The following is a 26,858-nucleotide window of genomic DNA, read 5'->3' as shown; positions in this document are numbered from 1 at the left end:
CATTAATTTTGTACCTTGGTGATGACGCCATTAGATTAGCCGGAAAGATATATTGCCAAGGAACATGGGTCTCTGAACAAACCAAACCAAACATCCTTAACAAATCAGCACAAATTAAACAAAATCTCAAATTCAACACAAACAAACCTGAATTAAGTATAAATTTCACATAAATTGCAACCATCTAATAACTTCTAGACAAAAAAAAAAAAAAAACAACAACAACAACATGTGTTATATATTTTCCCATACATGATTGCCTTGTAAAAGCATAAACTTGAATCCTTTATAATGTTTATATAGTTCAAAAAAATAGTCACATGCCTGAGTCCACCAAATTTGCCTGTGTAGCGCCACGAATCATCCTAGCCAATATTTATATGTTGCTTGTCTTTTACTCGATTAATCTCTAATCTAAAAATACAGAATTACGTAAGACGCAATATACTCCTACTAAATTAATATAAAAAATCATAGTACTTAATACACAGGGGAATGAAGCATAAGCTTACCGTGACTGAGCTCCAAATCTTGAACTATATTTTAACTCTTGATATTGTGATCATTGCATCGTCTTGATAACGTATTTAGTCTGAATGGCAGCTATAACAACATAAATATTTCCCTTTTCCTCTAAATCTGGTATCACAATCCAATTTGAGATCTTGATATGTTTTGTTTGACCGAAAAGGTCAAAAGTCACATCTGATCATTTACAAAAATAAGAGGTCCAGACCAATAAACATTGCCCAAATTTAAATAAAGTTATAGACTTTTCTCCCAAATACTCAAATCGAATATCAAAATCCAATCCGAACCTTCTCATATTTCTATCTAATATTCAAGAAACACCCACAAAACCTAACATCATGTAAAGAAGAACCCTGTTTAAAATTTTGAAAAAGAAAGTCAAAATCTGGTATAATCCCACAAACCCTAACATCATATAAAGAAGAACCTTGTCAAAAAAGCATAGAAAAATAAAGTCAAAATCTGGTATAATCATCAGTTAAATCTAGATAAAATCAAGAATACCTAAAATCAAGAATACCTAAATAAAGATGAATCGATCGTTATAGATGGTACGTGAATTAGATCTTGAAGCGACCGGGAAAGAAACCCTAGAATCGCCTGGAGAAAGATTCATGACAGAGAAAGGGAGGAGATGGAGATGGTGGCTAGGATAATGAGGGAGGAGATCTGGTGACGGATGTAGAAAGATTCATCACAGAAAGGAAGGTAGCGAGAATTAGGGTTTGTTTCAATTTTGAAAGTCGGTGATAGAGTATTGTAAGAGCAAAAGCGTACTAAAGAAGCAAATGGAATAAAAAGAGGCGATGTTTTCCCTCCTAAATGTACTAAAGGAGGCGTAAGAAGATGCCAGGTGACAATTAGAGGATTAAAATAATGCCAAGTGGCACCAAAGTGTTTTGTTTTAATATAGATAATAGATACGTGTTAGTTATATTATTAAAATTACTTCTACATTTGAGAACAAAATTACTTGACCCCTAATTTTATAAAAAACTTTGTAAAATGTCATTTTGACCCCTTGAGTTTTACGTGTTTTTTTTACGTGTCAATATATATTCAAGTTGGTTTACAGTTCGACATCAATTTAAAAAAAAACGAGTCATGTCAACTATAATACATTTTAATTAGACGGTATAAATTCGAGAGTGTTTTACGTTTCATGAGACATGTCAAATAACATACGTTTCGGTGCTTATTTTCATTGACGTTTTCAGTTAGTCTAAATTATGGAGTTTATGGGTATGTTTGGCAAAAGTAGCTGGTGGTTGGTAGCTGAAAGCTGGAAGCTGGTAGCTGTTGGCTGGAAGCTGTAGCTGGTAGCTACTAGCTGTAGCTTTTTAGATATATTTGGTGTTTGGTAGAGTAGCTGGAGCTTTTAATAAAATGTATAAAATGACCAAAATGGACATAGCTAAAAATTTAGAAAGTTGGTGCATTAAAAAGTTCCTTATTTTTAGTGGTTAAAATAATCATTTTTTCCTAAAAGCTTGTAGCTCTTTCTAAACGCTACTAGTAGTAGCGTTCAACCAAAAGCTTGAAACTCCTAACCTAAAAGCTTAAAGTTTCTTCAACGAAACAAGACCTTTTATTAAGCAGAAACTTTTCTTAAAAGCTTAAAGCTAAAAACTCCTAAAAGCTCCATGCCAAACATACCCTATGTACGTGTAAGGATAAATTCAAGTTGATTTATGTTTTGACGTAATGACATTTTGATCACATCGAGTTTTACGTGCTTGTTTTTATGTACGTCTCTGTATACATATAATTTGGTTTATGTTTTGTTGTAATTTATTTCAAAAATAAGTCATGTCAAATATAATACGTTTTTGTACTTATTTTTATGAACGTCTTCGATTGGTCTACTTTTGATCGATAAGCAATTACAAAAAAATTAGTACGCTCAAATCACGTTAAAAAACCGACCCCGCAACGTGGGAATCAATTCCAGTTGGTTTATATATTTACATATATCAAAATTATTAAGTTTCATTAATTTCTATTTTTATCTGCTAGTATTAAGAAATTCAATTTATTATTTTTATTAATTTTTAATCATTTTAAAATTAAAATTAAAATTAAAATTTTTCAAAGGGCTACATTTCCCCATACGTGACTACATTTTCTAGTTTCATACGATTATATCTCCCTCCCACCTATACGAAAAAAATCTTATAATTTTTTAAACGACACAATCTACCCTTCATAATTGTATACCATTTATCACCGTATATATACCACAACAAACCAAATCGATGCCGACTAAATTCTTGCCATTAACGTGAGTGACTATTATGAAACAAAATTCCTAGATTTACCCAGACCATATAAAAACCAAATAAATAATTTGATTTTTAATAATGATTATTTGCCAATGATCTCTAGATCAAGTGGTGGAGTGCTTGCATTTTTCTTGAGAGATGCAGGTTCAACTCCTACTTGGTGCAGAGTGAGGCACTGGTGGGCAATGATGGAAGACCCAGGGAAATCTGGGTTGGATCCTTGAGCCAAACGGGTTTTACTGGTAATGTCATTGTCGTGCCTACGGGCGGGTGAGTTACTGGGTTTTCCTCGGAATTGGTGGTGGACTCGGTTTACTCTCGGAGTACTACGTTTGTTCAGTGGGTGCCTCGAGAATGCTCGAGACTGATTATGTTGGTCGTTCAAAAAAAATAATGATTATTTGTAATAAATGATAATGATAATAAAATCAAAAGTGTATTAAACAACACACACTACTAGAATTTTTTTGAGAACAATTTCACTATGACCATTCACTATTACAATCCAATCTAACCTAATCTTTTATTAAAATACTAGTTTCTCTCTCTTCCACAGTTCCACCTACCAAACCCAATCCAATTTTTCACCCACATTCACAACCCAACCCAACCTAAACTAATATTTTATTATATAAAGAAATATAAGTTAAATAGTAAAAAAAAAGGAAAAGGGATTAAATATTATTAAGAAATAGAAGTTAAATAATCAAAAAAGAAAAAAGAATTAAAGTTGGTTGCAAACAATGGTTGGCATCACAACCTGGTCGTGCATTAAAGTCAATTATTATTATTATTATTTTTTGAATGGCAAATGTTACATTACTCTTACTTCTACACCCATAAATACTAAACTACACCCAATGTCAGGATTTGAACGTTGGTCTTTTCTCCAAGAGGCAAGAGCCTACTAAACTACCAATTTTGTCTTACTATCCACGTTGCAACCGATTGAACAATTTGATCACCATAGTGGGTGGTCTAACATATTAGTTTCCTTTTACAGCAAAGGTTTAATATCGGTTGGGTGCAACTCCTCCTTTATAACCCTTATCCCTAAGAACAAGGACCCGATGGGAATGAAAGATTATAGACCAATCAATCTGATCGGGGTGATAAGCAAAACTATTTCTAAGATCTTTGCAAATTGCCCAAGAAGGTTATCGGTTCTATCATTTCGAAAAATCAGACGACATTTCTTAAAGTAAGGTACATTCTTGACAGTCCTTTAATGTTAAACGAAATAATTGCTTGGGTCAAAAAAAAATGTTTTCCTTTAAAAAATCGATTTTGAAAAGGCATATGATGATGTTTGTTGGAAGTTTGTTTTGGGCATCATGGGTCAAATGGGTTTTCCAAAGTTATGGTGTAAATGGAATGAAGGGGTTTTAGTCTCGACGAGTTCTTCGGTCTTAGTGAATGGGTCTCCTACTTTCGAAATTAAATGCTTCAAAGGTATTAGGCAATGAGACCCATTGTCGTCGTTTCTGTTCCTTTTGGTTATGGAAGCTCTGTCTTGCATTTTTTGTAAAGCTGGAGAATAAGGGTTGTTCAAAGGATTCAAACCCAAATAACGGCCCCGACTATCTCTCATCTTTTTACGCTGATGACGCTCTCATAATGGGGGATTGGGATAGGGGAAATGTGGTTAATGTATCAAGATGTTTGAGGATTTTCTATTTGTGCTCTAGCCTAAAAATTAATCCCTATAAATCAAACTTATACATGTTGGGTGTGAATGATTCCGATATCACTGAGATGGCCGAGGTGATTGGGTGTAAAACTGATAACATTCAGTTTACTTACTTGGGAATTACGGTGGGAGCTAATATGAATAGAATTATTAACATGAACCCGATAATTGAGGTGTTTGATAAGAGTTTGTCAGTTTGGAAAGCAAAATCTCTTTTAATTGGGGGGAGGCTTTTTTGATTAACTCAGTGTTGTAAAGTCTATCTATTTATTACTTTTTTTTTGGACAAGGCCCTGGCGGTATAAGTAAGATTCTTGAAGTTAAAATGAGAAAATTCCTTTGGGCGGGGTCCGGTGTTTCTAAGAAAACGAATTGGATGGCATGGGAATGGGTCACTTGGCCTAAGAAGAAAAGGGGTTGGGTATTAACAGACTCAAAGAGGTTAATGAATCTCTTTTAATTAAATGGGGTTGGAGGTATAGGGTGGACAACCATAATATTGGGAGGAAAGTGGTGGAAGCTTGCTATTTAAAAATAACCAAAGGAACTTTCTTCCACTTAACGGTAACATTTCGGGGTGTTAAAAAATACTGTGACTCCGATTTCTAAAATGAAGATAAATGGGAAGGGTTTAAATCGCCAAATTTTGGGTAAGGTGGGGAACGGGAATGAGATTCGGTTTTGGATTGACACCTGGGTGGGCGATTTTCGATTCATGGAAATGTGCCCTCATCTGTTTGGTATAGGTTTGTTTAAACTGTGCAGGGTGGCGGATAGACTTACACTGGATCAGGAAAATGGTGGTCTTTCATGGAATTGGTCTAGACAGCCTGAGTCGGTCGCTGAGCTTAGGTAGTGGCAGGAGTGTCAAGATGTTCTCAACCTGGTTACGCTCTCAAATGTTAAAGACTACTGGATTTGGGATGGTGGTGGTTCGGGCGGTTTTCCGGTGAAGGCCGTTAAAAAGGCGTTAGTGGATGATAGAGGGGATAACCATCTTCCTACTTTTGTTTGGAGCAAATGGGTGCCTCTTAAAATGCAATATTATGGTTTGGAAATGCAACTTGGATAGATTAGATACGAGAGTAAATTTAAGAAAAAGGAACGTCGACATCACATCTGTTATGTGTCTTTTCTATGATATTTACGAGGAAACGATGGAACATCTTTTCACTGCGTGCGTAGTGACTAACTGGGTTTGGTCGTGTTTTAGTGTTTGATGCAACATCCCTCCTATTTACATATTCGATTTCAACGACATTATGGACATTTCAGTTAAGTAAGAAAGCGAAAAAGATCATTCACGGTTTAGTGATTATTTCCTGCTGGTTTATATGGAAAGGAAGGAATGAGATGATTTTCAAACAGATTAAACGTGGCTCGCAAGATATTTTAGGGGATATTAAGTCGAGGGGATTTGGTTGGGCTAAAAATAGATCTTAATGTAAATATCTAACATGGGAGGAATAATGTAAATACCCGTTATATATGTTGTAATTATTTGCCCAATGCCCGTTTAGGTCAGGAGTGTGTTTTGTTTGACCTTTTAGGCCATGTGTAGTCATAAAGCCCTTTCGGGGGCGTTATGCGACATGTGGCATGCCACGTCACCCGGGGCTTTATGGGGCGTTATTGTCACACCCCAACCGATGGCGGAATCATCGGGGCGCGGCACTAGGCGAATCAGATTGCTCAAGAGAATCCATAACAACTATATTGCGATAATATTTATTACATTTGTCATCCCATACTAACAAACAATACAATCACATAAGTTATCACAGATTTCTTGTCCTCTCGAACAATTCAAATCCGACAACCTATAATTTAGATGAGTTTCTAGACTTCCTAGCTTGATTTGATGTAAACTTCGGCTAAACCTGCAACATACGTTAAAACTTTGTCAATACAAAAGTATTGGCGAGTATACAGGTTTGATATGTGATAGTGTGATAGATTAAAAGTGCTGCGAATTTCCACATGCATAAACGTAATACACAACATATATACTCACAAAACTGATACTACCAGCTAAGTCCTCGATGCTCGACTCTTGATGGCATAACTAGACCCCGTCGGGCGAAATAGTACTATACTAGTCTTGGTGGGACGTCACGAGTATAAGTCCTAGCATACATGTACTAGCATCACGTATATCTATGCAAACAGTTATTCGCAAGTGATAAATAGTCCAATTAAATCATTCGTTTGATAAGTTTGGTTTTTATGGAACGTATGTTACACCCAAAATTCGATAAAAGGGGTCAAGTATACTCACAACGCGTTTTCGGTTAGGTTTGCGGAACCGGTGCCGGAGAATATCCTGATTCCAGATAATTTATGTGAGTGATAGATTACTATGCGTTAAACGGTATCGATTTGCGTGAAATCGGGCGAAATTGGGTTGAAATCGGACAAAATGGTGAAATTGGGCTGAAAATTGTAATTGGGCTGGCCCAGTCGAACAGGCCACTCGATCGAGTGGGCCTGGTCGGTCGGATGGGCTTGGTTGGTCGGATGGCATGATCGATCGAATGGGCCTGTTCGATCGACCAGCTGTTCGATCGACCAGCTGTTCGATCGACCAGCTGTTCGATCGACCAGCTGTTCGATCGACCAGCTGTTCGATCGACCAGCTGTTCGATCGACCAGCTGTTCGATCGACCAGCTGTTCGATCGACTAGCTGTTCGATCGACTAGCTGTTCGATCGACTAGCTGCTCGATTGGCCATCCTGTTCGGCTGTTTTCGATGATTTTTCGAGCGTTTTTCAGCGTTTTGGGTTAGGACGTTACGATGAGGTGTTAAGCAACTGAAATCCCGTCAATTCCGACCTGTTTTAACGGCCGGGAATCACCCCGTTCGTCGGAACTGGTCATTTTTGTCGGTTTTTCCGTGTTTAACTCGAAATCGATCATTTTATCACTAGATCTGATGTAAAAACCTTGATTTTACTTAGGAAATGCCCTGGATCTGAGTTGTTCTTGATGATATAAGGTCAACACTTGAAGTTCATAAGAACTTTGTGATGAAATCTATCCGAACAACCCAAATCCGTGGCCTTTTGATTAGAAAAACATTGATTTGGTTGAGATTCATGAAGAATCGTACGTAAATCATCCGAATCTGAGTTGTTCTTCATGGGATGACATCACCTTTGAAGAACTTTGTGGTGACATCACCTTAGAACACCCCAAATCCGTTGATTTCACGGTTAAAAATCGAGATTCGAAAGATAGAAAGATGAAGGATTGCATTTGGATCAAGAAAGTACAAGATTCGGGTTGAAAACTTACAAGATTCGGAAGAAATCGAGAGATTTGAGGGCTGGAACGTCTTGTTCGGTTAGGAGCAGCAACGCAAGTGTTTGGGAGTGAATGGAGGGGTATTTATAGGCAAGGAAGGAGAAAGGAAGGCAAAACTGCAGTTGGTTCGGCTGGCCCAGTCGATCGGCTGGCCCAGTCGATCGGCTGGCCCAGTCGATCGGTTGGCCCAGTCGATCGGCTGGTCCAGTCGATCGGCTGGCCTATCCGATCGGCTGGTCCATCCGATCGGACTGGCCCATTCGATCGGACTGGCCTATCTGATTGGGCCGGTCTGACCAATTGGACTAGTCTGATCGAATTGATCCGTTCGGAAGCCTTTTGATCCCGTTTTTGGTGCGATTTCGACGGTTTGAGCCATATTTTCATATATTTATATAATTATTAAATTATTTATTATTATTAATCACAAAAGGGCCGTATATACGTATTTATGTATCCAATTCTCAGTGCGGTGATCGAGTTACGCGTGCCTTTGAGTGCGTTCTACGATGTGATGTGCCACAATGATTATCGGGGCACCACTTACTCATATTGCCATCATCGTCATGACGGTTAGAGTCATAGTACTCACCCGATAACCCTCGTTAGCGTTGATTACTCACATTTTGACACCTCACGCTCATCGAGAAGGGTAGTTTAGGCCCATATTCGACATCATCGTGAGTGTTATGCGAAATAGGTTTGTAATAGCGATAGAATATGCGTAATTATTCGATTGTACTTCGATTTAGCGATATAATTGATATAGTTACATTATGATCCGAATCTCCGGTGCTAGGCGTAACGAGTGTATCGAGTAGTAACAACGCACGAAGGTGCGGGTTGTTACAGTATCCCCTCCTTTAGGAAATTTCGTCCCGAAATTAATCCAATAGTAGGGTTGTAAGAGTTGATGCGATTGAGAGTAGAGATTATTAGCGTCTAGATAACGAGCGATCGATTACGATTTGGCGAGTGAAAATAGAGAGAGCATACGATTCGATTACTTAGAAGTGATAACACACACAAAAAGCAATTCCATAGCGTTTTAAACTTACCAATACTCGATTAATTTCCGAAGTTAATTAAGAAGAATCTCCTCATGGCGCGGTGTCGACCGTTTTGATGTCCACACCAGCGCTATGTGGAGGGTTTTGTTATTTGATAACAGGTTTTGAGTTTTACATTTTAAAAGAATCAGGTGGCAAAATAAGTTTTAAGAAAACTTTCCTACAACGTGGGTTCGAGCGGAACTCGACTGCCGAACCCTCGTTCTCGGGAAGATTCCTGTCGGTCATTGCAAAGGTTTTTAAGAAAAGAATTGGACTTATGAAATTTTCATTGGGCACGGAGCCAAACTGATTCAATGTTTTCTCCATGTTGTAAGGAATTTCATTTGTCCAACGGTTTTAGTAAAAATTTTTATAAAAATAGGTTTTTCTTTAATGATACAGAAAACAATTTACATCGGGCCCCACGTGGCACTTTCCCACGAAAGTTTGTTAATATGACTAAAACACTTATATATAGGAAGTACCAGCGGCGTATCCACCATGTTTTACCCATATTATCTCTGTTTCGTGCGGCGGTGTCACGTGTGCCGATACGACACAGATAGAATTTCGGTTTCCTTGATCCTAGCGATGCGGTGCTAGACCGAGTTTTGAATAGAAATAAGTTGGATGCAAACCAAGCGTAGGCAGCGGGTGCGAGTAGTCCGGTCGCACAACGCTGATATGGTATGCTTGGTTGGGCAACGAATGACACGATTTTGATTCGGGTAAATGAGATTTCGATTTGATTCCACACGAAGTTCGCATGGCACGTTTCCACAAGACTTGCTAATATGACAACCACCATGTTTCCATATTAGTTTTATCTTGTGAAGCAATGTCATGCACCCTAACATTACACCACCTGCGATGACTTCCAAGTAACATTCGAACATCGATAAACAATAGATTCCGACAGATTGATAAGCGTCGATTGTTGCGTTGCGAGTGATAGACGATTGATTGAACTGATTATACCACGAATAGTACTAAGGCTAGCCCACCCGGCCTTTTTCCACAAGGTCAACTAATACGGTCAAAACATCACCATGTTTCAACCTTGTTAGTTTCGTCTCGTGAAGCGAGGTCTTGTGCGCTAACCTGACACGTAGAATGCGTGCATTGATAAGTAATAGCGAACCATGATAAGAGTATCGAGTTGGTGGATTAGGTGCGAGGCGCGTTAAGAGTGGAAGGCGGCGAGTGATTCTCGATACTCGTCTAGCGAATCCACAATAGACGATCCACACCAGCTGATAGAAGTTCACACAATTGACAACAACTAGCGTTAGAGATTTCTAGACAAACACATGATGCGATTGCGATTTCGAGCCACTTATCGAATGATTTGATTGCGAGATTGATCCGGCAAGACTGCGATTAAGTTGCGTTCTAGACTTTACGACCAGTCTCGCGTTGCTCCAATTGCTCTTCGGGGTGAACTTACCTAAGTTCATCGATGTGGCAATTTGTGTACGCGGACTTACGAGAAGCCTCGCAGTGATGCGGTTTAGTTTTGTTACGCCTTGTGATTGATGGTAGAGTGTCAAATTAACCATAATAGTATAATAGGTCTAATAACGTCCAACTCCACATGGCACTTTCTTCACGAAGTTTCGGTAGTATGGTAAAGCGTACCCCCGCGTCACCCCTACTACTTATGCCCCGTGCTTTGGTGTCACACTTTGTTGACACGGCCTTGACCGTGCTTTTAAACGTTATGGCACCATTAGAACTTCACTACGATCTCCGTGCACTGACCAAGATAATCCCGTGTGCACCCGTGATTAGTTGTCCCTTGCACGTATACCGTACCTCATTCTAAGAGTGTTATAGGGATAAAATACATAATATAGTACATAGTGCTAGCGTCTAGATAGTGCTCGATTGTAAGAGAAATAGAATCCACACACGATGTTATATGAAATAAGTTCCAGAAATGATAGCGATAAGTCGGATTATTACAACAACATTAGGATCAAAATAACGTTGTAGTGGATACTTGCGGAGACGGCGGTTGCTGATGACTTCCTTCCAGGTCACGGTCCTGTACGGCACTGCGACGTATAATGCCCATACCAGTTGCAATTTGCGCAATAGCGACATTTTGCTTCTAGCGGGTGATGATACGTGCATGTGAAACACAGGGGATGAGATCCATTGTAAGCGCGTTGTGACTGAACTGGGACTGATCGGAGAGGTTCGGGTTGCGGCAGTCCAGTTGTTGAAGAGTCTGGGCTCACGGTCTTTCGTTTGCGGCTCGGTTGGGCTTCCTGAGTTGATGCGGCGTCGTCTTCGGATTCGCCTGACGATTTAGCGGAGGCATTGTCGGAGTAATTCTTAGAAGAATCCTCCGAGGAGCTGTCAGATGATCCATCGACCGATTCTCCAGAGGAATCGTCGGACGAGTTGATGATGATTGCTTGATGAGCTCGTTTGACAGGCTTCTTGGAGAAGAATCCGTTTACGACTCGTTTGCTGTTGAGCTCTGCGGCTAGACGGTAGGCTTCTTCGATGGTAGTAGGTTTTGCAGCGTCGACAAAATCACCCACACACCCTGGTAAGCCACGAATATACTTCGCGATAGCTTTCTTCGGAGTGTCGACTTGACTTGGGCAGATTATGCTGAGCTGTTTGAACCTTGCTGTATAGCTCGCATTGTCACCTTCGGTTTGCTTGATTTCCCAGAATTCGTTCTCTAGCTTCTGGACTTCGTGAGGGGGACAATATTCTTCCTTCATGAGTTCCTTCAGCTCACCCCATGAGAGGGCGTAAGCTGCGGAGATCCCACGTTTGTTGCGTTCGGCGGTCCACCAATCGAGTGCTCGGGATTGGAATACTCCGGTGGCGCAAGTAGTTTGAAGGTCCTCGGGGCACCCACTCTGACGAAGGGTAACCTCGATGGCGTCGAACCACTGGAGTAATTGAGAAACATCTCCTTCACCCGTGAAAGGCATCGGATCACAGGCTTTGAAGTGTTTGTAGAGGAATGCAGATTCCGTCTTGACGTCTTCCGGGGCTCGAGAGTGGCTTTGAGAGTGCACTTGCGCGACAATTTGAGGAATGAGCTTGACCACTTCCTTGGTCACAATTGAGGCAATCCTCTTATCGGCGCGTCGTTGGGCTCTTCTCCTAGCTACTCGTCTCGAGATCGAGTTGTTGGAAGGCATCTAGACAGAAGGATTCGGAATGAGATTCGATCATAATGATTTTTAAACTTTTGATGCGATTCGATTCGATCAAAACTTGGTATTTAATTTAAACACATAGGAGCCACATAGGAAAATTCTAGATTCCTAAACTCTCACATAATTGATTCGTTTTGTATTTAATACATATAGATATAGTTGTAGGTTACACATAGATATTGATTCAGAATTTGCGAGGACGTGACAAGAGAAATAGCGTAAGCGAATTCGAGTACTTAGACGTTGGTTTTGTTGCGATCATTCGGTCTTTGTTTTAGATTGCGATGGCTGTGCAGGTTGTGCGCTTTGTAAATCGAGGTTCATAAATTCGATAAATCGAGAAATCGGTAAATCGTAAAGCTTAAATTTGAAAACTCATAGACGTAATCCATACACGTAAAATTTAGATGGAATGCCTTGGGTGTTTAGGCGTTGACCACCCAAGTAACCCGACTATAACCAACAAGTTCGGGCATACGCGTTGACCTAGAGGACTCACGCTTCCACTGGGATGCAGCTCCTAACATTTGTCTCTCTAGTCTTCGCGCAGCCTGAGTCGTTGTTATGGTCGTGTCCTTGGTGAGAGCTTTTTGTAAACCATTTTATGAAGTGGAACAGTTGATTAAGGTATGGGTTTCACCCCTGGCTTAACAACTTCGTTCCCATTTGTGGTTGTGCTCATCGAATAAATCCGAGAGTTCCACCAGAATTTCGAAATGGAGACCTTTTGTCGAGATGTGGATGTCACTCCTAGCTCAACAAAGAGTTCTCGTGCTAGAAAAATACGCTGAGTGAGTGATCCTATCGAGAGTTATTGGTTTTCACACCTGGTCTCGACTAGATCACTCGGTTTTGTTATGCGAGTAGTTTTGAAAACATGTGTACTGTGTCGGCCTTAGGAAAGGCTAAGTAATATTCTAGCCTTAGAAAAGGCTCTTTGTGTGGAGCTGTAGTATGCGGTGTTCACACAATAGTTGTAACTTTCAACAAATTAGATCGAGAGTAGCAAGTTGGCCCAAACAAACCCTAACGAGTTCGTAAGAGTCGGCCTGTAGGTACTTAGACTATAGACTAGGTCAATTTTTCTAAGACGTCGACCCGGACTAGGTCGAGTCTCAAACTTTGCCTAATTCCCTATAGTTATGGCTCTGATACCAATCTGTCACACCCCAACCGATGGCGGAATCATCGGGGCGCGGCACTAGGCGAATCAGATTGCTCAAGAGAATCCATAACAACTATATTGCGATAATATTTATTACATTTGTCATCCCATACTAACAAACAATACAATCACATAAGTTATCACAGATTTCTTGTCCTCTCGAACAATTCAAATCCGACAACCTATAATTTAGATGAGTTTCTAGACTTCCTAGCTTGATTTGATGTAAACTTCGGCTAAACCTGCAACATACGTTAAAACTTTGTCAATACAAAAGTATTGGCGAGTATACAGGTTTGATATGTGATAGTGTGATAGATTAAAAGTGCTGCGAATTTCCACATGCATAAACGTAATACACAACATATATACTCACAAAACTGATACTACCAGCTAAGTCCTCGATGCTCGACTCTTGATGGCATAACTAGACCCCGTCGGGCGAAATAGTACTATACTAGTCTTGGTGGGACGTCACGAGTATAAGTCCTAGCATACATGTACTAGCATCACGTATATCTATGCAAACAGTTATTCGCAAGTGATAAATAGTCCAATTAAATCATTCGTTTGATAAGTTTGGTTTTTATGGAACGTATGTTACACCCAAAATTCGATAAAAGGGGTCAAGTATACTCACAGCGCGTTTTCGGTTAGGTTTGCGGAACCGGTGCCGGAGAATATCCTGATTCCAGATAATTTATGTGAGTGATAGATTACTATGCGTTAAACGGTATCGATTTGCGTGAAATCGGGCGAAATTGGGTTGAAATCGGACAAAATGGTGAAATTGGGCTGAAAATTGTAATTGGGCTGGCCCAGTCGAACAGGCCACTCGATCGAGTGGGCCTGGTCGGTCGGATGGGCTTGGTTGGTCAGATGGCATGATCGATCGAATGGGCCTGTTCGATCGACCAGCTGTTCGATCGACCAGCTGTTCGATCGACCAGCTGTTCGATCGAACAGGCCCATTCGATCGACCAGCTGTTCGATCGACTAGCTGTTCGATCGACTAGCTGTTCGATCGACTAGCTGTTCGATCGACTAGCTGTTCGATCGACTAGCTGCTCGATTGGCCATCCTGTTCGGCTGTTTTCGATGATTTTTCGAGCGTTTTTCAGCGTTTTGGGTTAGGACGTTACGATGAGGTGTTAAGCAACTGAAATCCCGTCAATTCCGACCTGTTTTAACGGCCGGGAATCACCCCGTTCGTCGGAACTGGTCGTTTTTGTCGGTTTTTCCGTGTTTAACTCGAAATCGATCATTTTATCACTAGATCTGATGTAAAAACCTTGATTTTACTTAGGAAATGCCCTGGATCTGAGTTGTTCTTGATGATATAAGGTCAACACTTGAAGTTCATAAGAACTTTGTGATGAAATCTATCCGAACAACCCAAATCCGTGGCCTTTTGATTAGAAAAACATTGATTTGGTTGAGATTCATGAAGAATCGTACGTAAATCATCCGAATCTGAGTTGTTCTTCATGGGATGACATCACCTTTGAAGAACTTTGTGGTGACATCACCTTAGAACACCCCAAATCCGTTGATTTCACGATTAAAAATCGAGATTCGAAAGATAGAAAGATGAAGGATTGCATTTGGATCAAGAAAGTACAAGATTCGGGTTGAAAACTTACAAGATTCGGAAGAAATCGAGAGATTTGAGGGCTGGAACGTCTTGTTCGGTTAGGAGCAGCAACGCAAGTGTTTGGGAGTGAATGGAGGGGTATTTATAGGCAAGGAAGGAGAAAGGAAGGCAAAACTGCAGTTGGTTCGGCTGGCCCAGTCGATCGGCTGGCCCAGTCGATCGGCTGGCCCAGTCGATCGGTTGGCCCAGTCGATCGGCTGGTCCAGTCGATCGGCTGGCCTATCCGATCGGCTGGTCCATCCGATCGGACTGGCCCATTCGATCGGACTGGCCTATCTGATTGGGCCGGTCTGACCAATTGGACTAGTCTGATCGAATTGATCCGTTCGGAAGCCTTTTGATCCCGTTTTTGGTGCGATTTCGACGGTTTGAGCCATATTTTCATATATTTATATAATTATTAAATTATTTATTATTATTAATCACAAAAGGGCCGTATATACGTATTTATGTATCCAATTCTCAGTGCGGTGATCGAGTTACGCGTGCCTTTGAGTGCGTTCTACGATGTGATGTGCCACAATGATTATCGGGGCACCACTTACTCATATTGCCATCATCGTCATGACGGTTAGAGTCATAGTACTCACCCGATAACCCTCGTTAGCGTTGATTACTCACATTTTGACACCTCACGCTCATCGAGAAGGGTAGTTTAGGCCCATATTCGACATCATCGTGAGTGTTATGCGAAATAGGTTTGTAATAGCGATAGAATATGCGTAATTATTCGATTGTACTTCGATTTAGCGATATAATTGATATAGTTACATTATGATCCGAATCTCCGGTGCTAGGCGTAACGAGTGTATCGAGTAGTAACAACGCACGAAGGTGCGGGTTGTTACAGTTATGCAATTTGAGGCCGTAGTCATAAAGCCCCTGTGTAATCATTACTCATTTTTAATTTTTATTTTTTTAATTCATTTGTAACTTTTTTAAAAATAAAATTCATTTCATTAAATAAAAAAAAGTACAATAAAATAAAAAAACATTAAACTAGAAAAAAAAACATTATACTAGAAAAAAAACATTAAACTAGCATAAAAAAATTACACAATCAAAGGTTATATTTTTTTTCAATCCGCTCCTTTTGTGCCAACGCCATTTTCAAAGCTTTTCCCGTTAAGTGGTCATGCGGTTTCGAGTAGAACTCAAAGTCGTGAGCCCATTGTTTATCCCGCATAATCTCGGGTTGGTTTCCACTTTCTTTTTATGTGCCCGTTTTGCTTTTCCTTTTTGCGTCTCCGGTTGCGTATCCGGTACCTCGGGTTGCGTCTCCGGAACAACATCGGGTTCGTGTAGTGGGGAGCCGAAAGCTTGAGCCGACCCAAACGCTTGAGACGACCCCATCCCATCCGTGTTTTGATTTGGGTTCCACCCGTAGAGATTAGGGTCCCATGATAGCGGTTGGTTCAAAAGATTCATGAACCCGGGACTTTGTTGATTGTAATCGAGAAAACCGGAGCCGAAAGGGTTGGGTCTAGTGGGAACCGGGGACACGGGGCGAGTAGGATTACCACTTTGGTTTGGGTCCGCACTTGATCGGGGAGGAATGAAGCCACGGTTGAATGGATGCATTTTATAAAATATCAAGATTTGTAAAAAAAAATGGAAGAGATGAGAGTGTTTGAGTGTGTGTGGTAAAAAAAATAGGAGAGGAGGTAATGATTTAAAGGAAAATAAATTGATTTTTTTTTATTAAAATGACCGTTTACAACGGTCAAAAAATTCAATTCACCCATTCAAAACGCCGTGATTATTATAGCGCTTTCAAAATTTTTTTGGGCATATCGCCCTTTGTTTTGGTGTGCATGGCGCCATCTCGGCGCTATAGGGCTTGATCGCGCCCCAGTACGTATGCTCTTACCCGTTCGGGGGTCGAAGGTTTGTTTTAATGAAATTTACTTTAAAAAAAAAGAGTAAACTGCTAAAATCGTCCCTGTGGTTTGACTCAAATTGCTAGATCAGTCCAAAATTAACTTTTTTTGCTAAAACAGTCCCTGAGCCTAGTTTCTGTTGCTATTTCAGTCCAATAAATTAACACCGTTAGAACCTCCGTTAATGAATGGGTAAAACTGCTAAATTCGTCCCTGAGGTTTGATTCAAGTTGCTAGATCAGTCCAAAATCAAGTTTTTTTAATTTGTTAATTATAAACTTATTTAGGTATATAATTTTTCTCGACGTGCATTAATTTTTTGAATTTGTTAATTATAAACTTATTTAGATTATAAACTTATTTAGGTATATAATTTTTCTAGACTTGCATTAATTTTTTGAATTTGTTAATTATAAACTTATTTAGATTATAAACTTATTTAGGTATATAAATCATTAATATCACAAGAGAAAAAAAATCCTTTTGTTAGTTATTTTGAAAAATTATTTGTTAGTTATTTTGATTATTATTATTATTATTATTATCATTAAATGTTTACTAATTATATACTTAAGTATTTAAATAAGATAATACTTAATTTAATTTAAATAAAATTAGTTTTAAAAATATAAATGTAGCTTTTTTGAAGAGCGTAATTTAACCGGCCCAGCCTTAAATACTGATTTTATTTTGATGTTGTTGCTGTTGTTGTTACCATGTAAATATTTAGTATTTATTTAAGGATTTAAATATGACATCAGTTAATTTAAACAATATTTAGTTATGAAAAATACAAACATTATATGTAAATTTAAATATTAAGAAATTAACATAATTTTTATTTGTTTTTATTTAAATCGTGATATTTAATGTTTAATATTTATCAATTATTTTAATTTAATATTTGTATCATAAAGTTCTTTTATTCATTTTTTCTACTTAATTAAGTGGTTTCTTATTTAATAATACTTATCATTCAGGTGAGGTCGGACAACATGTCGTGCCAGAACAAGTCTCATAAAAAGGATTATTTTGGTTTGAGTCAAAACGGGTTCGGGTCAAACCAGTGTTTAAGACAGGTCAAATAAAATTGCGCTCTCCAAAAGAGCTACATTCTGTTTATATTTTTATAACTAAACACAAATTTAAATTATATATTTAGGGTAGACTTGTAATTTATCTTAAATTTTAAGACATTTAAGAAAATATATAATGCATTTGGTACAAGTATTGATGCATTAAGAACCTGTTATTTACCATTTTTTTTTCTCTTGTGATATTAATGATTTATTCAACGAACATAAATATAACTGGACCCGCCTTAAATAAGTTTATAATCTTGTGATATTAATGATTTATATACCTAAATAAGTTTATAATCTACATAAGTTTATAATTAACAAATTCAAAAAATTAATGCAAATCTAGAAAAATTATATACCTAAATAAGTTTATAATCTACATAAGTTTATAATCAACAAATTCAAAAAATTAATGCAAGTCTAGAAAAATTATATAGCTAAATAAGTTTATAATTAACAAATTCAAAAAACTTGATTTTGGACTGATCTAGCAACTTGAATCAAACCTCAGGGACGAATTTAGCAGTTTTACCCATTCATTAACGGAGGTTCTAACGGTGTTAATTTATTGGACTGAAATAGCAACAGAACCTAGGCTCAGAGACTGTTTTAGGAAAAAAAGTTGATTTTGAACTGATCTAGCAATTTGAATCAAACCTTAGGGATGATTTTAGCAGTTTACTTAAAAAAAAAAAAAAAAAAAATTAAACAACACAGGACTAGTGACGTTTTCAGCAACCTCTGAAAACCATTTCTAACTTCTGAACATAGAACCCACCCTAAACCCTAAACCGTTACGATAATGACAACCGAAACCCTAAACACTCCGGCGTCTGAATCGCCATCCAATGGCACCGGCGAACCGAATCCGCCGGAAAACTCCGCAACCGTTTCTCCATCATCTCCAGATACCAAACCACCAGCCGATGACGAACACGGAGAGAAACGAATACCTACCGAAACCCTAGATACTCCGGCGTCTGAATCAACATCGAACGGCACCGGTACCGGCGAGTCAAATCCGCCGGAAAACTCCGCAACCGTCGGCCATCAATCTCCCGATACAAAACCACCAGTCGATGACGAACACGGAGAGAAACGAAAACGAACGGAAACCGAAGAAGAAACCGTTTCCGTTCATCCGTTATGGAAAACGAGTCTCTGTTCGTACTTCCGGCGAACCGGCGCCGCGTGTAGCCACGGCGAAACATGCCGGTATGCTCACGGCGAAGCGGAGCTCCGGATCCGACCGGACAACACTTGGGATCCGACTTCTGAGAAGGCGAAGAAGATGAAGAAGATGAAGGTGGATACAGAAGGTGGAACAGAAGCTTCTGGAGATAGAGATGATGGAGTTATGATAAAGGATTCAATATCGGATGAAGAATGTTCTGAATCTGCGCTTGATAAGTGTTTTGTGAATCTTCCGATGAAGTGGAGTGCTGATAATTTAAAGAAGTTTCTTATTGATCAGGTGAATTGTTGTTGTTTATGCTGCATTTTGTTTAATTTATTCAATTTTGAAGGTTTTGTTTGATTATATTATTAATTAGGGTTGATTTACATCACATTGTTATCTATACAGTTGTTCAATTTATTCAATTTTGAAGGCTTTTTTTATATAGTTCATAGTTGTCAATCTTGGTTTTAAAAAGCGAGAGGCACACAAAAGCGACAGGGTCCAAAACCGAGGCGCGAAGAGCAAAAGCGGTGGGCTTTTCGTACCCGAGGCGCAAGCTAATTATATATATATTTTTATATATCCATAGGTTTTTAGCTCCCCGACCCAAAATATAGCGGTAAGTAAGGTTTTGTATGATTTTAGCTGCATGTACAAGCCAAAAACCCAAGGTACAACAGTTAGATGCATTGAAACGCCTCGGGTACAAGAGGCGCGTGTCTCAGGCCACAAAAGCCAGAAAATCCCAAAAAGCGCGCTTTTTTGGTGCTTCTTGTAATTCCTCTAGGCGCTGAGCGAAAAAGCCCTAAGGTGTGCTTGTTGTGCCTCGCGCTTTTTTTAAAACCAAGTTGTCAATAGCGGCTATAGCTCAAAGCGCCCATGCTGCGCTATTGGGTATTTAGTGACAAATAGCTACGTTTGTGTAAATTTTTCTTATTTTTTTAGTTTTTATTAGTTTTTTTTGATAAATATAAATAGCGATGCCCAGTAGGGTTTTTTGTTTCACGATTGAAGAAAGAAGTGTATTTAGATGATTAGCGATCGCATATTTTTGCTACTTTTGATAAACTATACATGTAAATATTTCTTAAATTTTCTTCTACTTTATTGCTAAACATGAAACATCAGGCGTTATTTCGTTGCTATCTCTATGCAGCATACAAGTAACTTGTCGCTAATGACCACTATTCGCTATTGACAATTACTTAGGGTTGATTTTTTACATCAGATTGTTATCTATACTACATTTGTTCAATTTATTCGATTTTGAAGGTTTTGTCTGATTATATAGTTTATTAGGGTTGATTTACATCACATCGTTATCTATACTGCATTTGTTCAGTTTTTTCAGATTTGAAGGTTTTGTCTGATTGTATTATTAATTAGGGTTGATTTATATTACATTGTTATTTATACTGCATTTGTTCAATTTATTCGATTTTGAAGGTTTTGCCTGATTATACAGTTAATTAAGTTGATTCACATCACAATGTGTTGTAGGGAGTTGAATACAAGTCAGCAAAGACAAGGAAAGGGATGGTTGTAGGGTTTGTAAGCTTTGAAACAGTAGAGCAAGTGAAAGCTGCAACTGAGGTATCATCTACTTTTGAATATGATATGTTTTTTTTTTTTGCTAAATACATATAATAGTTGCAGCTTGTAATAGTGAATTAGCGAACCTTGTTATAACAGAAGCTTCAGGGCAAACCGATTGGGAATAAAAACTTAAAGATAGTGGACGCAACTCCCAGATCATTTGAAAGAAAGGTGAAACCATCATCGGAACCAGACAATAAGGCTGAAGATGGAGGGTTGGTAAATGACGATTCTACCCCTGGAAGTTTGGTAGCGAAGGGTAGAAGTGCCCGGGATGCTGTAACTCCACTTGCCCATATGTCTTATGCAGATCAGCTGGAGCACAAGAAGAAGAATATCATGCAAATTTTGAAAAAACTTGTAGGCAACACTTACCCCTGGTTTTCATTTGTTTATTATTTATTTATTTATTTATTTTTATTTTGTAGGCTCGAAATGGTCGCAAAGCCTGTCCTGATGGTGTTGCACTACCAGACTGGATAGTTAAGTCGAGGGAAATAGGTGATTTTCAAGATTGTTAATTATATATTATTAAGTCACCAAAGTAAAAAAAATGTGTATATATATATATATATTTTCATGATTGCAGCTGGTCTTGCTTGCAAACTAGAGGGTATAATTGAATCACCACTTGTAAACGGATACCGCAACAAATGTGAATTTTCGGTTGGATATTCTCAACAGGGCAAACCTACAGTCGGTTTTTTGCTTGGGAACTTCAGGTTTTTTAAATTTCGTATTCAGTTTTTTGTTTGTATTTGCTCATGTATTAAGATTATTACGTATTAGGGAGGGCGTGACAGCTGTTGAGGAACCTTCAGATTGCCCCAATGTTTCTAGAATCAGTTGCAAGTATGCTGAAATCTTCCAGAATTTTCTACAAAATTCAACTTTTCCTATATGGAATAGAATGACTAATACTGGATTTTGGCGTCAACTAACAGTAAGTGAAACTTATCCTCTTTATTAATAATAGAGTAAAATGTCATTTTCGTCCCTGAGGTTTGGTCAGTTTTGCGACTTTCGTCCAAAGGTTTGTTTTTCCGCATCTGGATCCAAAAGGTTTGAAATCTTGCAATTTTCATCCGGCTTGTTAACTCTATCCATTTTTCTCTGTTAAGTCAGGGGTATTTTTATACATAAAGTGAAAAAGATCGAATTGCCCTTTAAGTGAATACTTTTACATTATGCTAAATGCATGTACATAAATTGAAAAAGACCGAATTGTCCTTTAAGTTAACAAAAAAGATGGAAATACCCCTGAGTTATCTAAGAAAAATGGATGGAGTTAAGGAGCCGGATGAAATTGGCAAGATTTTTAAACCTTTTGGATCCAAATGCGGAAAAACAAACCTTTGGACGAAAATCGCAAAACTGGCCAAACCTCAGGGACGAAAATGGCATTTAACTTTTTATAAGAAACCAACATTTATGTCTGAATAATTATTTTCTAACACTCTTTGCTGGAACAATTAAACTAGGTCCGAGAAGGAAGGAGACAGGGTGAATCAAACATTGCAGAAGCCTTGCTTATGGTTCAGGTTGTATTTAGTTTGCAACTTCTAGTTTGTTTATATGAGTTATATTATATAACTAGCATTTTGACCCACCGCTCGTTGCGTCGGCATCGAAACTTAAAGTAACTCGAACTTATTTTGTCAAATATTTGACCCAACTCGTTTTCGAAAAAGCACGGGAAAATAAGCACGGAAACGTATTATATATGACCTGACTCATTACCAAGAAAATTTATTTCGAAACGTAAACCAACTTGGATTTATAACAAAACGTACTTAAAAATAAGCACTTAAAAATATTGTTTTTTTTACGTTGAAGAATGGTAACACGCGTTGCTGGCCTATGGCAGAGTTGAAACGTAAAGTAACTCGAATTATACCGCCTAGTGAAATCGTATTATATTTGACCCGACTCGTTTCCGAACCAAACGTAGACCAAACCAAAAATGTACATAAAATAAGTAGGAAAACGTATTATATTTGACCCACGTACTTAAGAATAAGCACGTAAAACTCGGGGGGTCAAAATGACATTTTACAAAGTTTTTAGAAAGCTGAAGGGGTGTAAGTGGCAATACTAAAAGTTGAAGGGTTGAACACACAAAAAAATGGATTGATGGCATTGTTGTAAATGTAGCAAAGAAAAACCAGAAAAAAAGAGGTTGTTATATATATAATGTCTGAATTTCGATACACAGATTTCATCAGCAGGATTTGATAATGAAGCTGTTAATGTTGAACTCGAGAAAATGGCTGAAGCTTTTGTGGCGGGAGCTTCCACAGAGTCACCATCTTTGCCTCTTACGGTACTTGCTGTTCAGGTATCGTTTTCTAAACAATAATCTTCTTTCATAACAAATACCACCAATATCTATGATTTTTCTTTTGATTTTTTATATTTATATGTAGGATCATCAAGGGGTATCCAATGTAGCACCAGCTGATGCCCCGTTGCGGACCCTACCCCTTGTTAAATCTGAAGCTGCTCCAGAAGCAAGGATTCAAGATTATATTAATAATCTTGGGTTTTGCATATCTCCAACAGCCTTTTTTCAAGTATTGCCCCTTTCACCTTCTTACATACTATGCAGTTAATGCGGTAAAATATCGGATATCGGTCAAGGACCGATATTTGAAATATAGGTTATCTCCTTGAGATATCGGATTTTTATATAATGCAGAATTTATATATATATAACAATTTAACACCAATAATTCAGTGATATATCGGTTATATCGGTCAAATATCGGTGATATATCAGTTATATCGGTCAAATATCGGTGATATATCAGTTATATCGGTCAAATATCGCCGATAATATCGGTACCGATATTTTGACCGATATTTGACACCGATATTTTACTAAGGGACCGATATAACCGATATAACACCGATATTAACTGCATAGCTTACATATCTGTATTTTTTTTGAAGCATACAACTTTAATCATTGAACTTTGAAATCTTGCAGGTGAACACCCTTGCAGCTGAAAAGTTGTATGCACTTGCCGGAGATTGGGCTTGTTTGGGACCTAATACCTTGCTTTTTGACGTATGTTGTGGGACTGGAACAATTGGTCTTACTTTAGCTAACCGTGTTGGAATGGTAATGTGCTATCAATGTTTTTTTCATGATTTTGAGTAAAATGCCATTTTCGTCCCTAAGGCTTGGCTAATTTTGCGGCTTTCGTCCAAAGGTTTGTTTCTCTGCACCTGGATCCAAAAGGTTTGAAATCTTGCGATTTTCATCCGCCTCGTTAACTCTATCCATTTTTCTTTGTTAAGTTAGGGGTATCTTCGTCTTTTTATTTACGTGTTTTTGTTTTTTGTTTGGTAAGGGTATTTTGAATACTTGTACATTATGCTAGAGAGTGAATTTCAAGGATTGTCCTTTATCTTTATACCCATTTTCAGGCGCTGTCCTTTATGTTTAAAATTGACGAGTTTTGTCCTTTATGTTTTCATATCATACACGTTTTGTCCTTTAGGCCTAACCCAGTTAGTTTTTTCAGTTAAATTTGGTCATGTGCTTTGCACATGAGGACATTTTTGTCAATTCAAAGGTTGCAGAAGCTTTGTCAATTTTAAACATAAAGGACAGTGCCTGAAAATTGGTATAAAAATAAAGGACAGTGCCTGAAAATTGGTATAAAAATAAAGGACAATCTTTGAAATTCACTGTTATGCTAAATGCTTGTACATAAAGTGAAAAAGACCGAATTGCCTTTTAAGTTAACAAAAAAGACGGAAATACTCCCGATTTAATGGATGGAGTTAATAAGCTAAACGAAAATGGCAAGATTTCAAACTTTTTTGGATCCAGATGCGGAAAAACAAAGCTCTTTAGACAAAAGTCGCAAAACTGGCCAAACCTTAGGGAAGAAAATGGCATTTTACGCCATGAATATAATTAGAGGTAGAATCTGTAATTCTAGAAACTTTATTAATTCTGGCTTGCAATCTTTTTATTAGGTTGTTGGAATCGAAATGAATGCTTCTGCAGTAGCTGATGCAAATAGGAATGCTGAAATAAACGGTATAAACAATTGTAGGTTTGTCTGTTCAAAGGTGAGGATAAAACGATGAAATTCAGTTAAATTATTTAAAATTAACATATGTTAAAAAAATTTCTAAACAGTTTTTGGGGCGTTTTGCAACAGGCAGAGGATGTGATGGGATCTCTACTAAAAGAGTATTTGATAAAAGAACCAGATGGCGATATTGGTAATAAAGAAGCAACTAGTGCCCCTGAAGAGAAATCACTAGATGCTGAAGATAGTAAGACGCATTGTTTTGATAACGTTGTTGCCATTGTGGACCCGCCCCGTGTTGGACTTCATCCCACTGTGAGTAACGGTTTCCGTCGTATAAATTTATTTATGAATTGGTTCGTTTGGGTTAAGATTTATCTTTAAAGTGATACAAATGTAGTTAGAAGAAGTATACGGTTAAAAGGTCACCCAAAGTTTTTTTTTTAACACAAAAAACTTCGTGAATGTATATAGTTGTTTTTAACACAAAAAACTTCGTGAATATATATATATATATATATATATATATATATATATATATATATAGAGAGAGAGAGAGAGAGAGAGAGAGAGAGAGAAAGTATAATGTACTTCACGGCTTAACGTACGTTAACGTACGCGACCAAAACACAACATGCGTGATTAATATAGATAACATGCGTGATTACATTTTGATCAACTTAACGTGCGTGATTATTGCTCCCATGCGTGATTATCACAAAACAAACTGATCCATGCGTTATTAACTCTTCCATGCGTTATTAACTCTTCCATGCGTTATTAACTGTTCCATGCGTTATTAACTGTTCCATGCGTGATTATAGCCCTGATCTGATGGTTAGGATTGTCGCGTACGTGAAGTATGATAAGGGCTTTTGTATGTTAACCGCTCTATATATATATATATGTATAGTGTGTGTGTGTATATAATATATATAGGGTTAAGTTCATTTGTGAACAACCCCCTTGATAGTGAACTGTGTGAACTAATCCTAACCCTTGATTATCAATACACAAGTGTAAATCAATAGCCAGGATTTGATGATGAAAATACATTAATGTGTGATGAAAATACACTAGTGTATTTTACTATTTGATGATGTAATTCAATGGCCACGATTTGTTCACTCAGTTCACAGATACGCTGGTGTTCACTCTCTAGAACCCCACCCTATATATATAGAGGATAAGAATCAGATAAAAACCACCCCGAGTTGAAAGAACTTGAGCACTCCTTGAAAAAAAGATTTTTTTTTTTTAAATTTTCAAATCATCGCTTACGCAGCCGTAAATTTTTTTACAAAAACATATGGCGTCACCCCTTTTTGCGGGTTACCCTCATGTAGGTTACTCTTGCATAATTTAAAAAAATGTTGGCGAAAAAAAACTTCTCAAAGTTCTTCCAACTCTGGGTGGTTCTCATTATATCCATTCCCTATATATATTATATGAATTTAACCTTCAAAATTTATATTTGCCTATTTGGATTTTGGACAAAATGTTGTGGGTCAAACCGACATGGCCCATTAGACTGTTGTGCGACTCGCAGGTTTTACCACCTGTAATTACTGTAAAGTGTAATGTTAATGGAAATTAGGTCATGTATTGTACTCTTTTAACTCTACTGTTTTATGGTTTTGGTGACCGCAGGTGATTAAAGCTCTCAGAACTCATTCGGGTTTAAAGAGGCTCGTGTTAGTTTCCATCTTTCACTTTTTTTTATATCATTCATAACAATAACAATATATATATGATATTCTTTGACTTAACATCACTTCTTTTCACTTTGATTTGCAGTTATATTTCATGTAATCCCGAGAGCTTAATGGCAAACGCTATTGAGCTTTGCGCTCCGTCTGCTGATAAAACTGAAAAAGGAAATAACAATAACAGAGGATGGAGAAATATGAGTAGTGCTAGCTTGGCCCGCCAGAGAGCCAAATCTATGCCCGCTTCTGACCCGTTTCAGCCCGTTAAAGCGATGGCGGTTGATCTTTTTCCCCACACCGCACATTGCGAATTAGTAATGCTTCTTGAGAGGTGATACAAATATTTATTCAACATCTCACATGAGCCAGAAAGAAAGCCTTATGTCTGTTATTCACATTGTCAACAACTTGAATATGTAACAATTAAAATTTTGTATTCTAGAAAGAATGAGAACTCGTATTTATATTTTTGTTTCACATTCTGCCTCTTGGAATG

At 38.0% G+C, this 26,858-nt stretch overlaps 1 protein-coding gene across 1 annotated transcript; it reads left to right on the top strand.

The window, feature by feature from the left end:
- Positions 1-18,557: 18,557 nt before the first annotated feature.
- On the top strand, positions 18,558-26,841 carry LOC110898585 (zinc finger CCCH domain-containing protein 24). The gene is made up of 14 exons (XM_022145383.2): positions 18,558-19,302; positions 20,509-20,601; positions 20,701-20,964; positions 21,033-21,105; positions 21,194-21,326; positions 21,394-21,547; positions 22,086-22,145; positions 22,820-22,942; positions 23,031-23,177; positions 23,594-23,728; positions 24,595-24,690; positions 24,783-24,968; positions 26,304-26,347; positions 26,451-26,841. Exons 1-14 carry the CDS (start codon positions 18,631-18,633, stop codon positions 26,695-26,697), a joined length of 2,427 nt encoding a protein of 808 aa, XP_022001075.1. The 5' UTR covers positions 18,558-18,630; the 3' UTR covers positions 26,698-26,841.
- Positions 26,842-26,858: the final 17 nt, after the last annotated feature.

The sequence above is a fragment of the Helianthus annuus genome, chromosome 13 (genome assembly GCF_002127325.2).
Source record: "Helianthus annuus cultivar XRQ/B chromosome 13, HanXRQr2.0-SUNRISE, whole genome shotgun sequence".
NCBI lineage: Eukaryota > Viridiplantae > Streptophyta > Magnoliopsida > Asterales > Asteraceae > Helianthus > Helianthus annuus.
The sequence above is the reverse complement of the archived record's forward strand: the minus strand, read 5'-3'. Positions and strand labels throughout refer to the sequence as shown.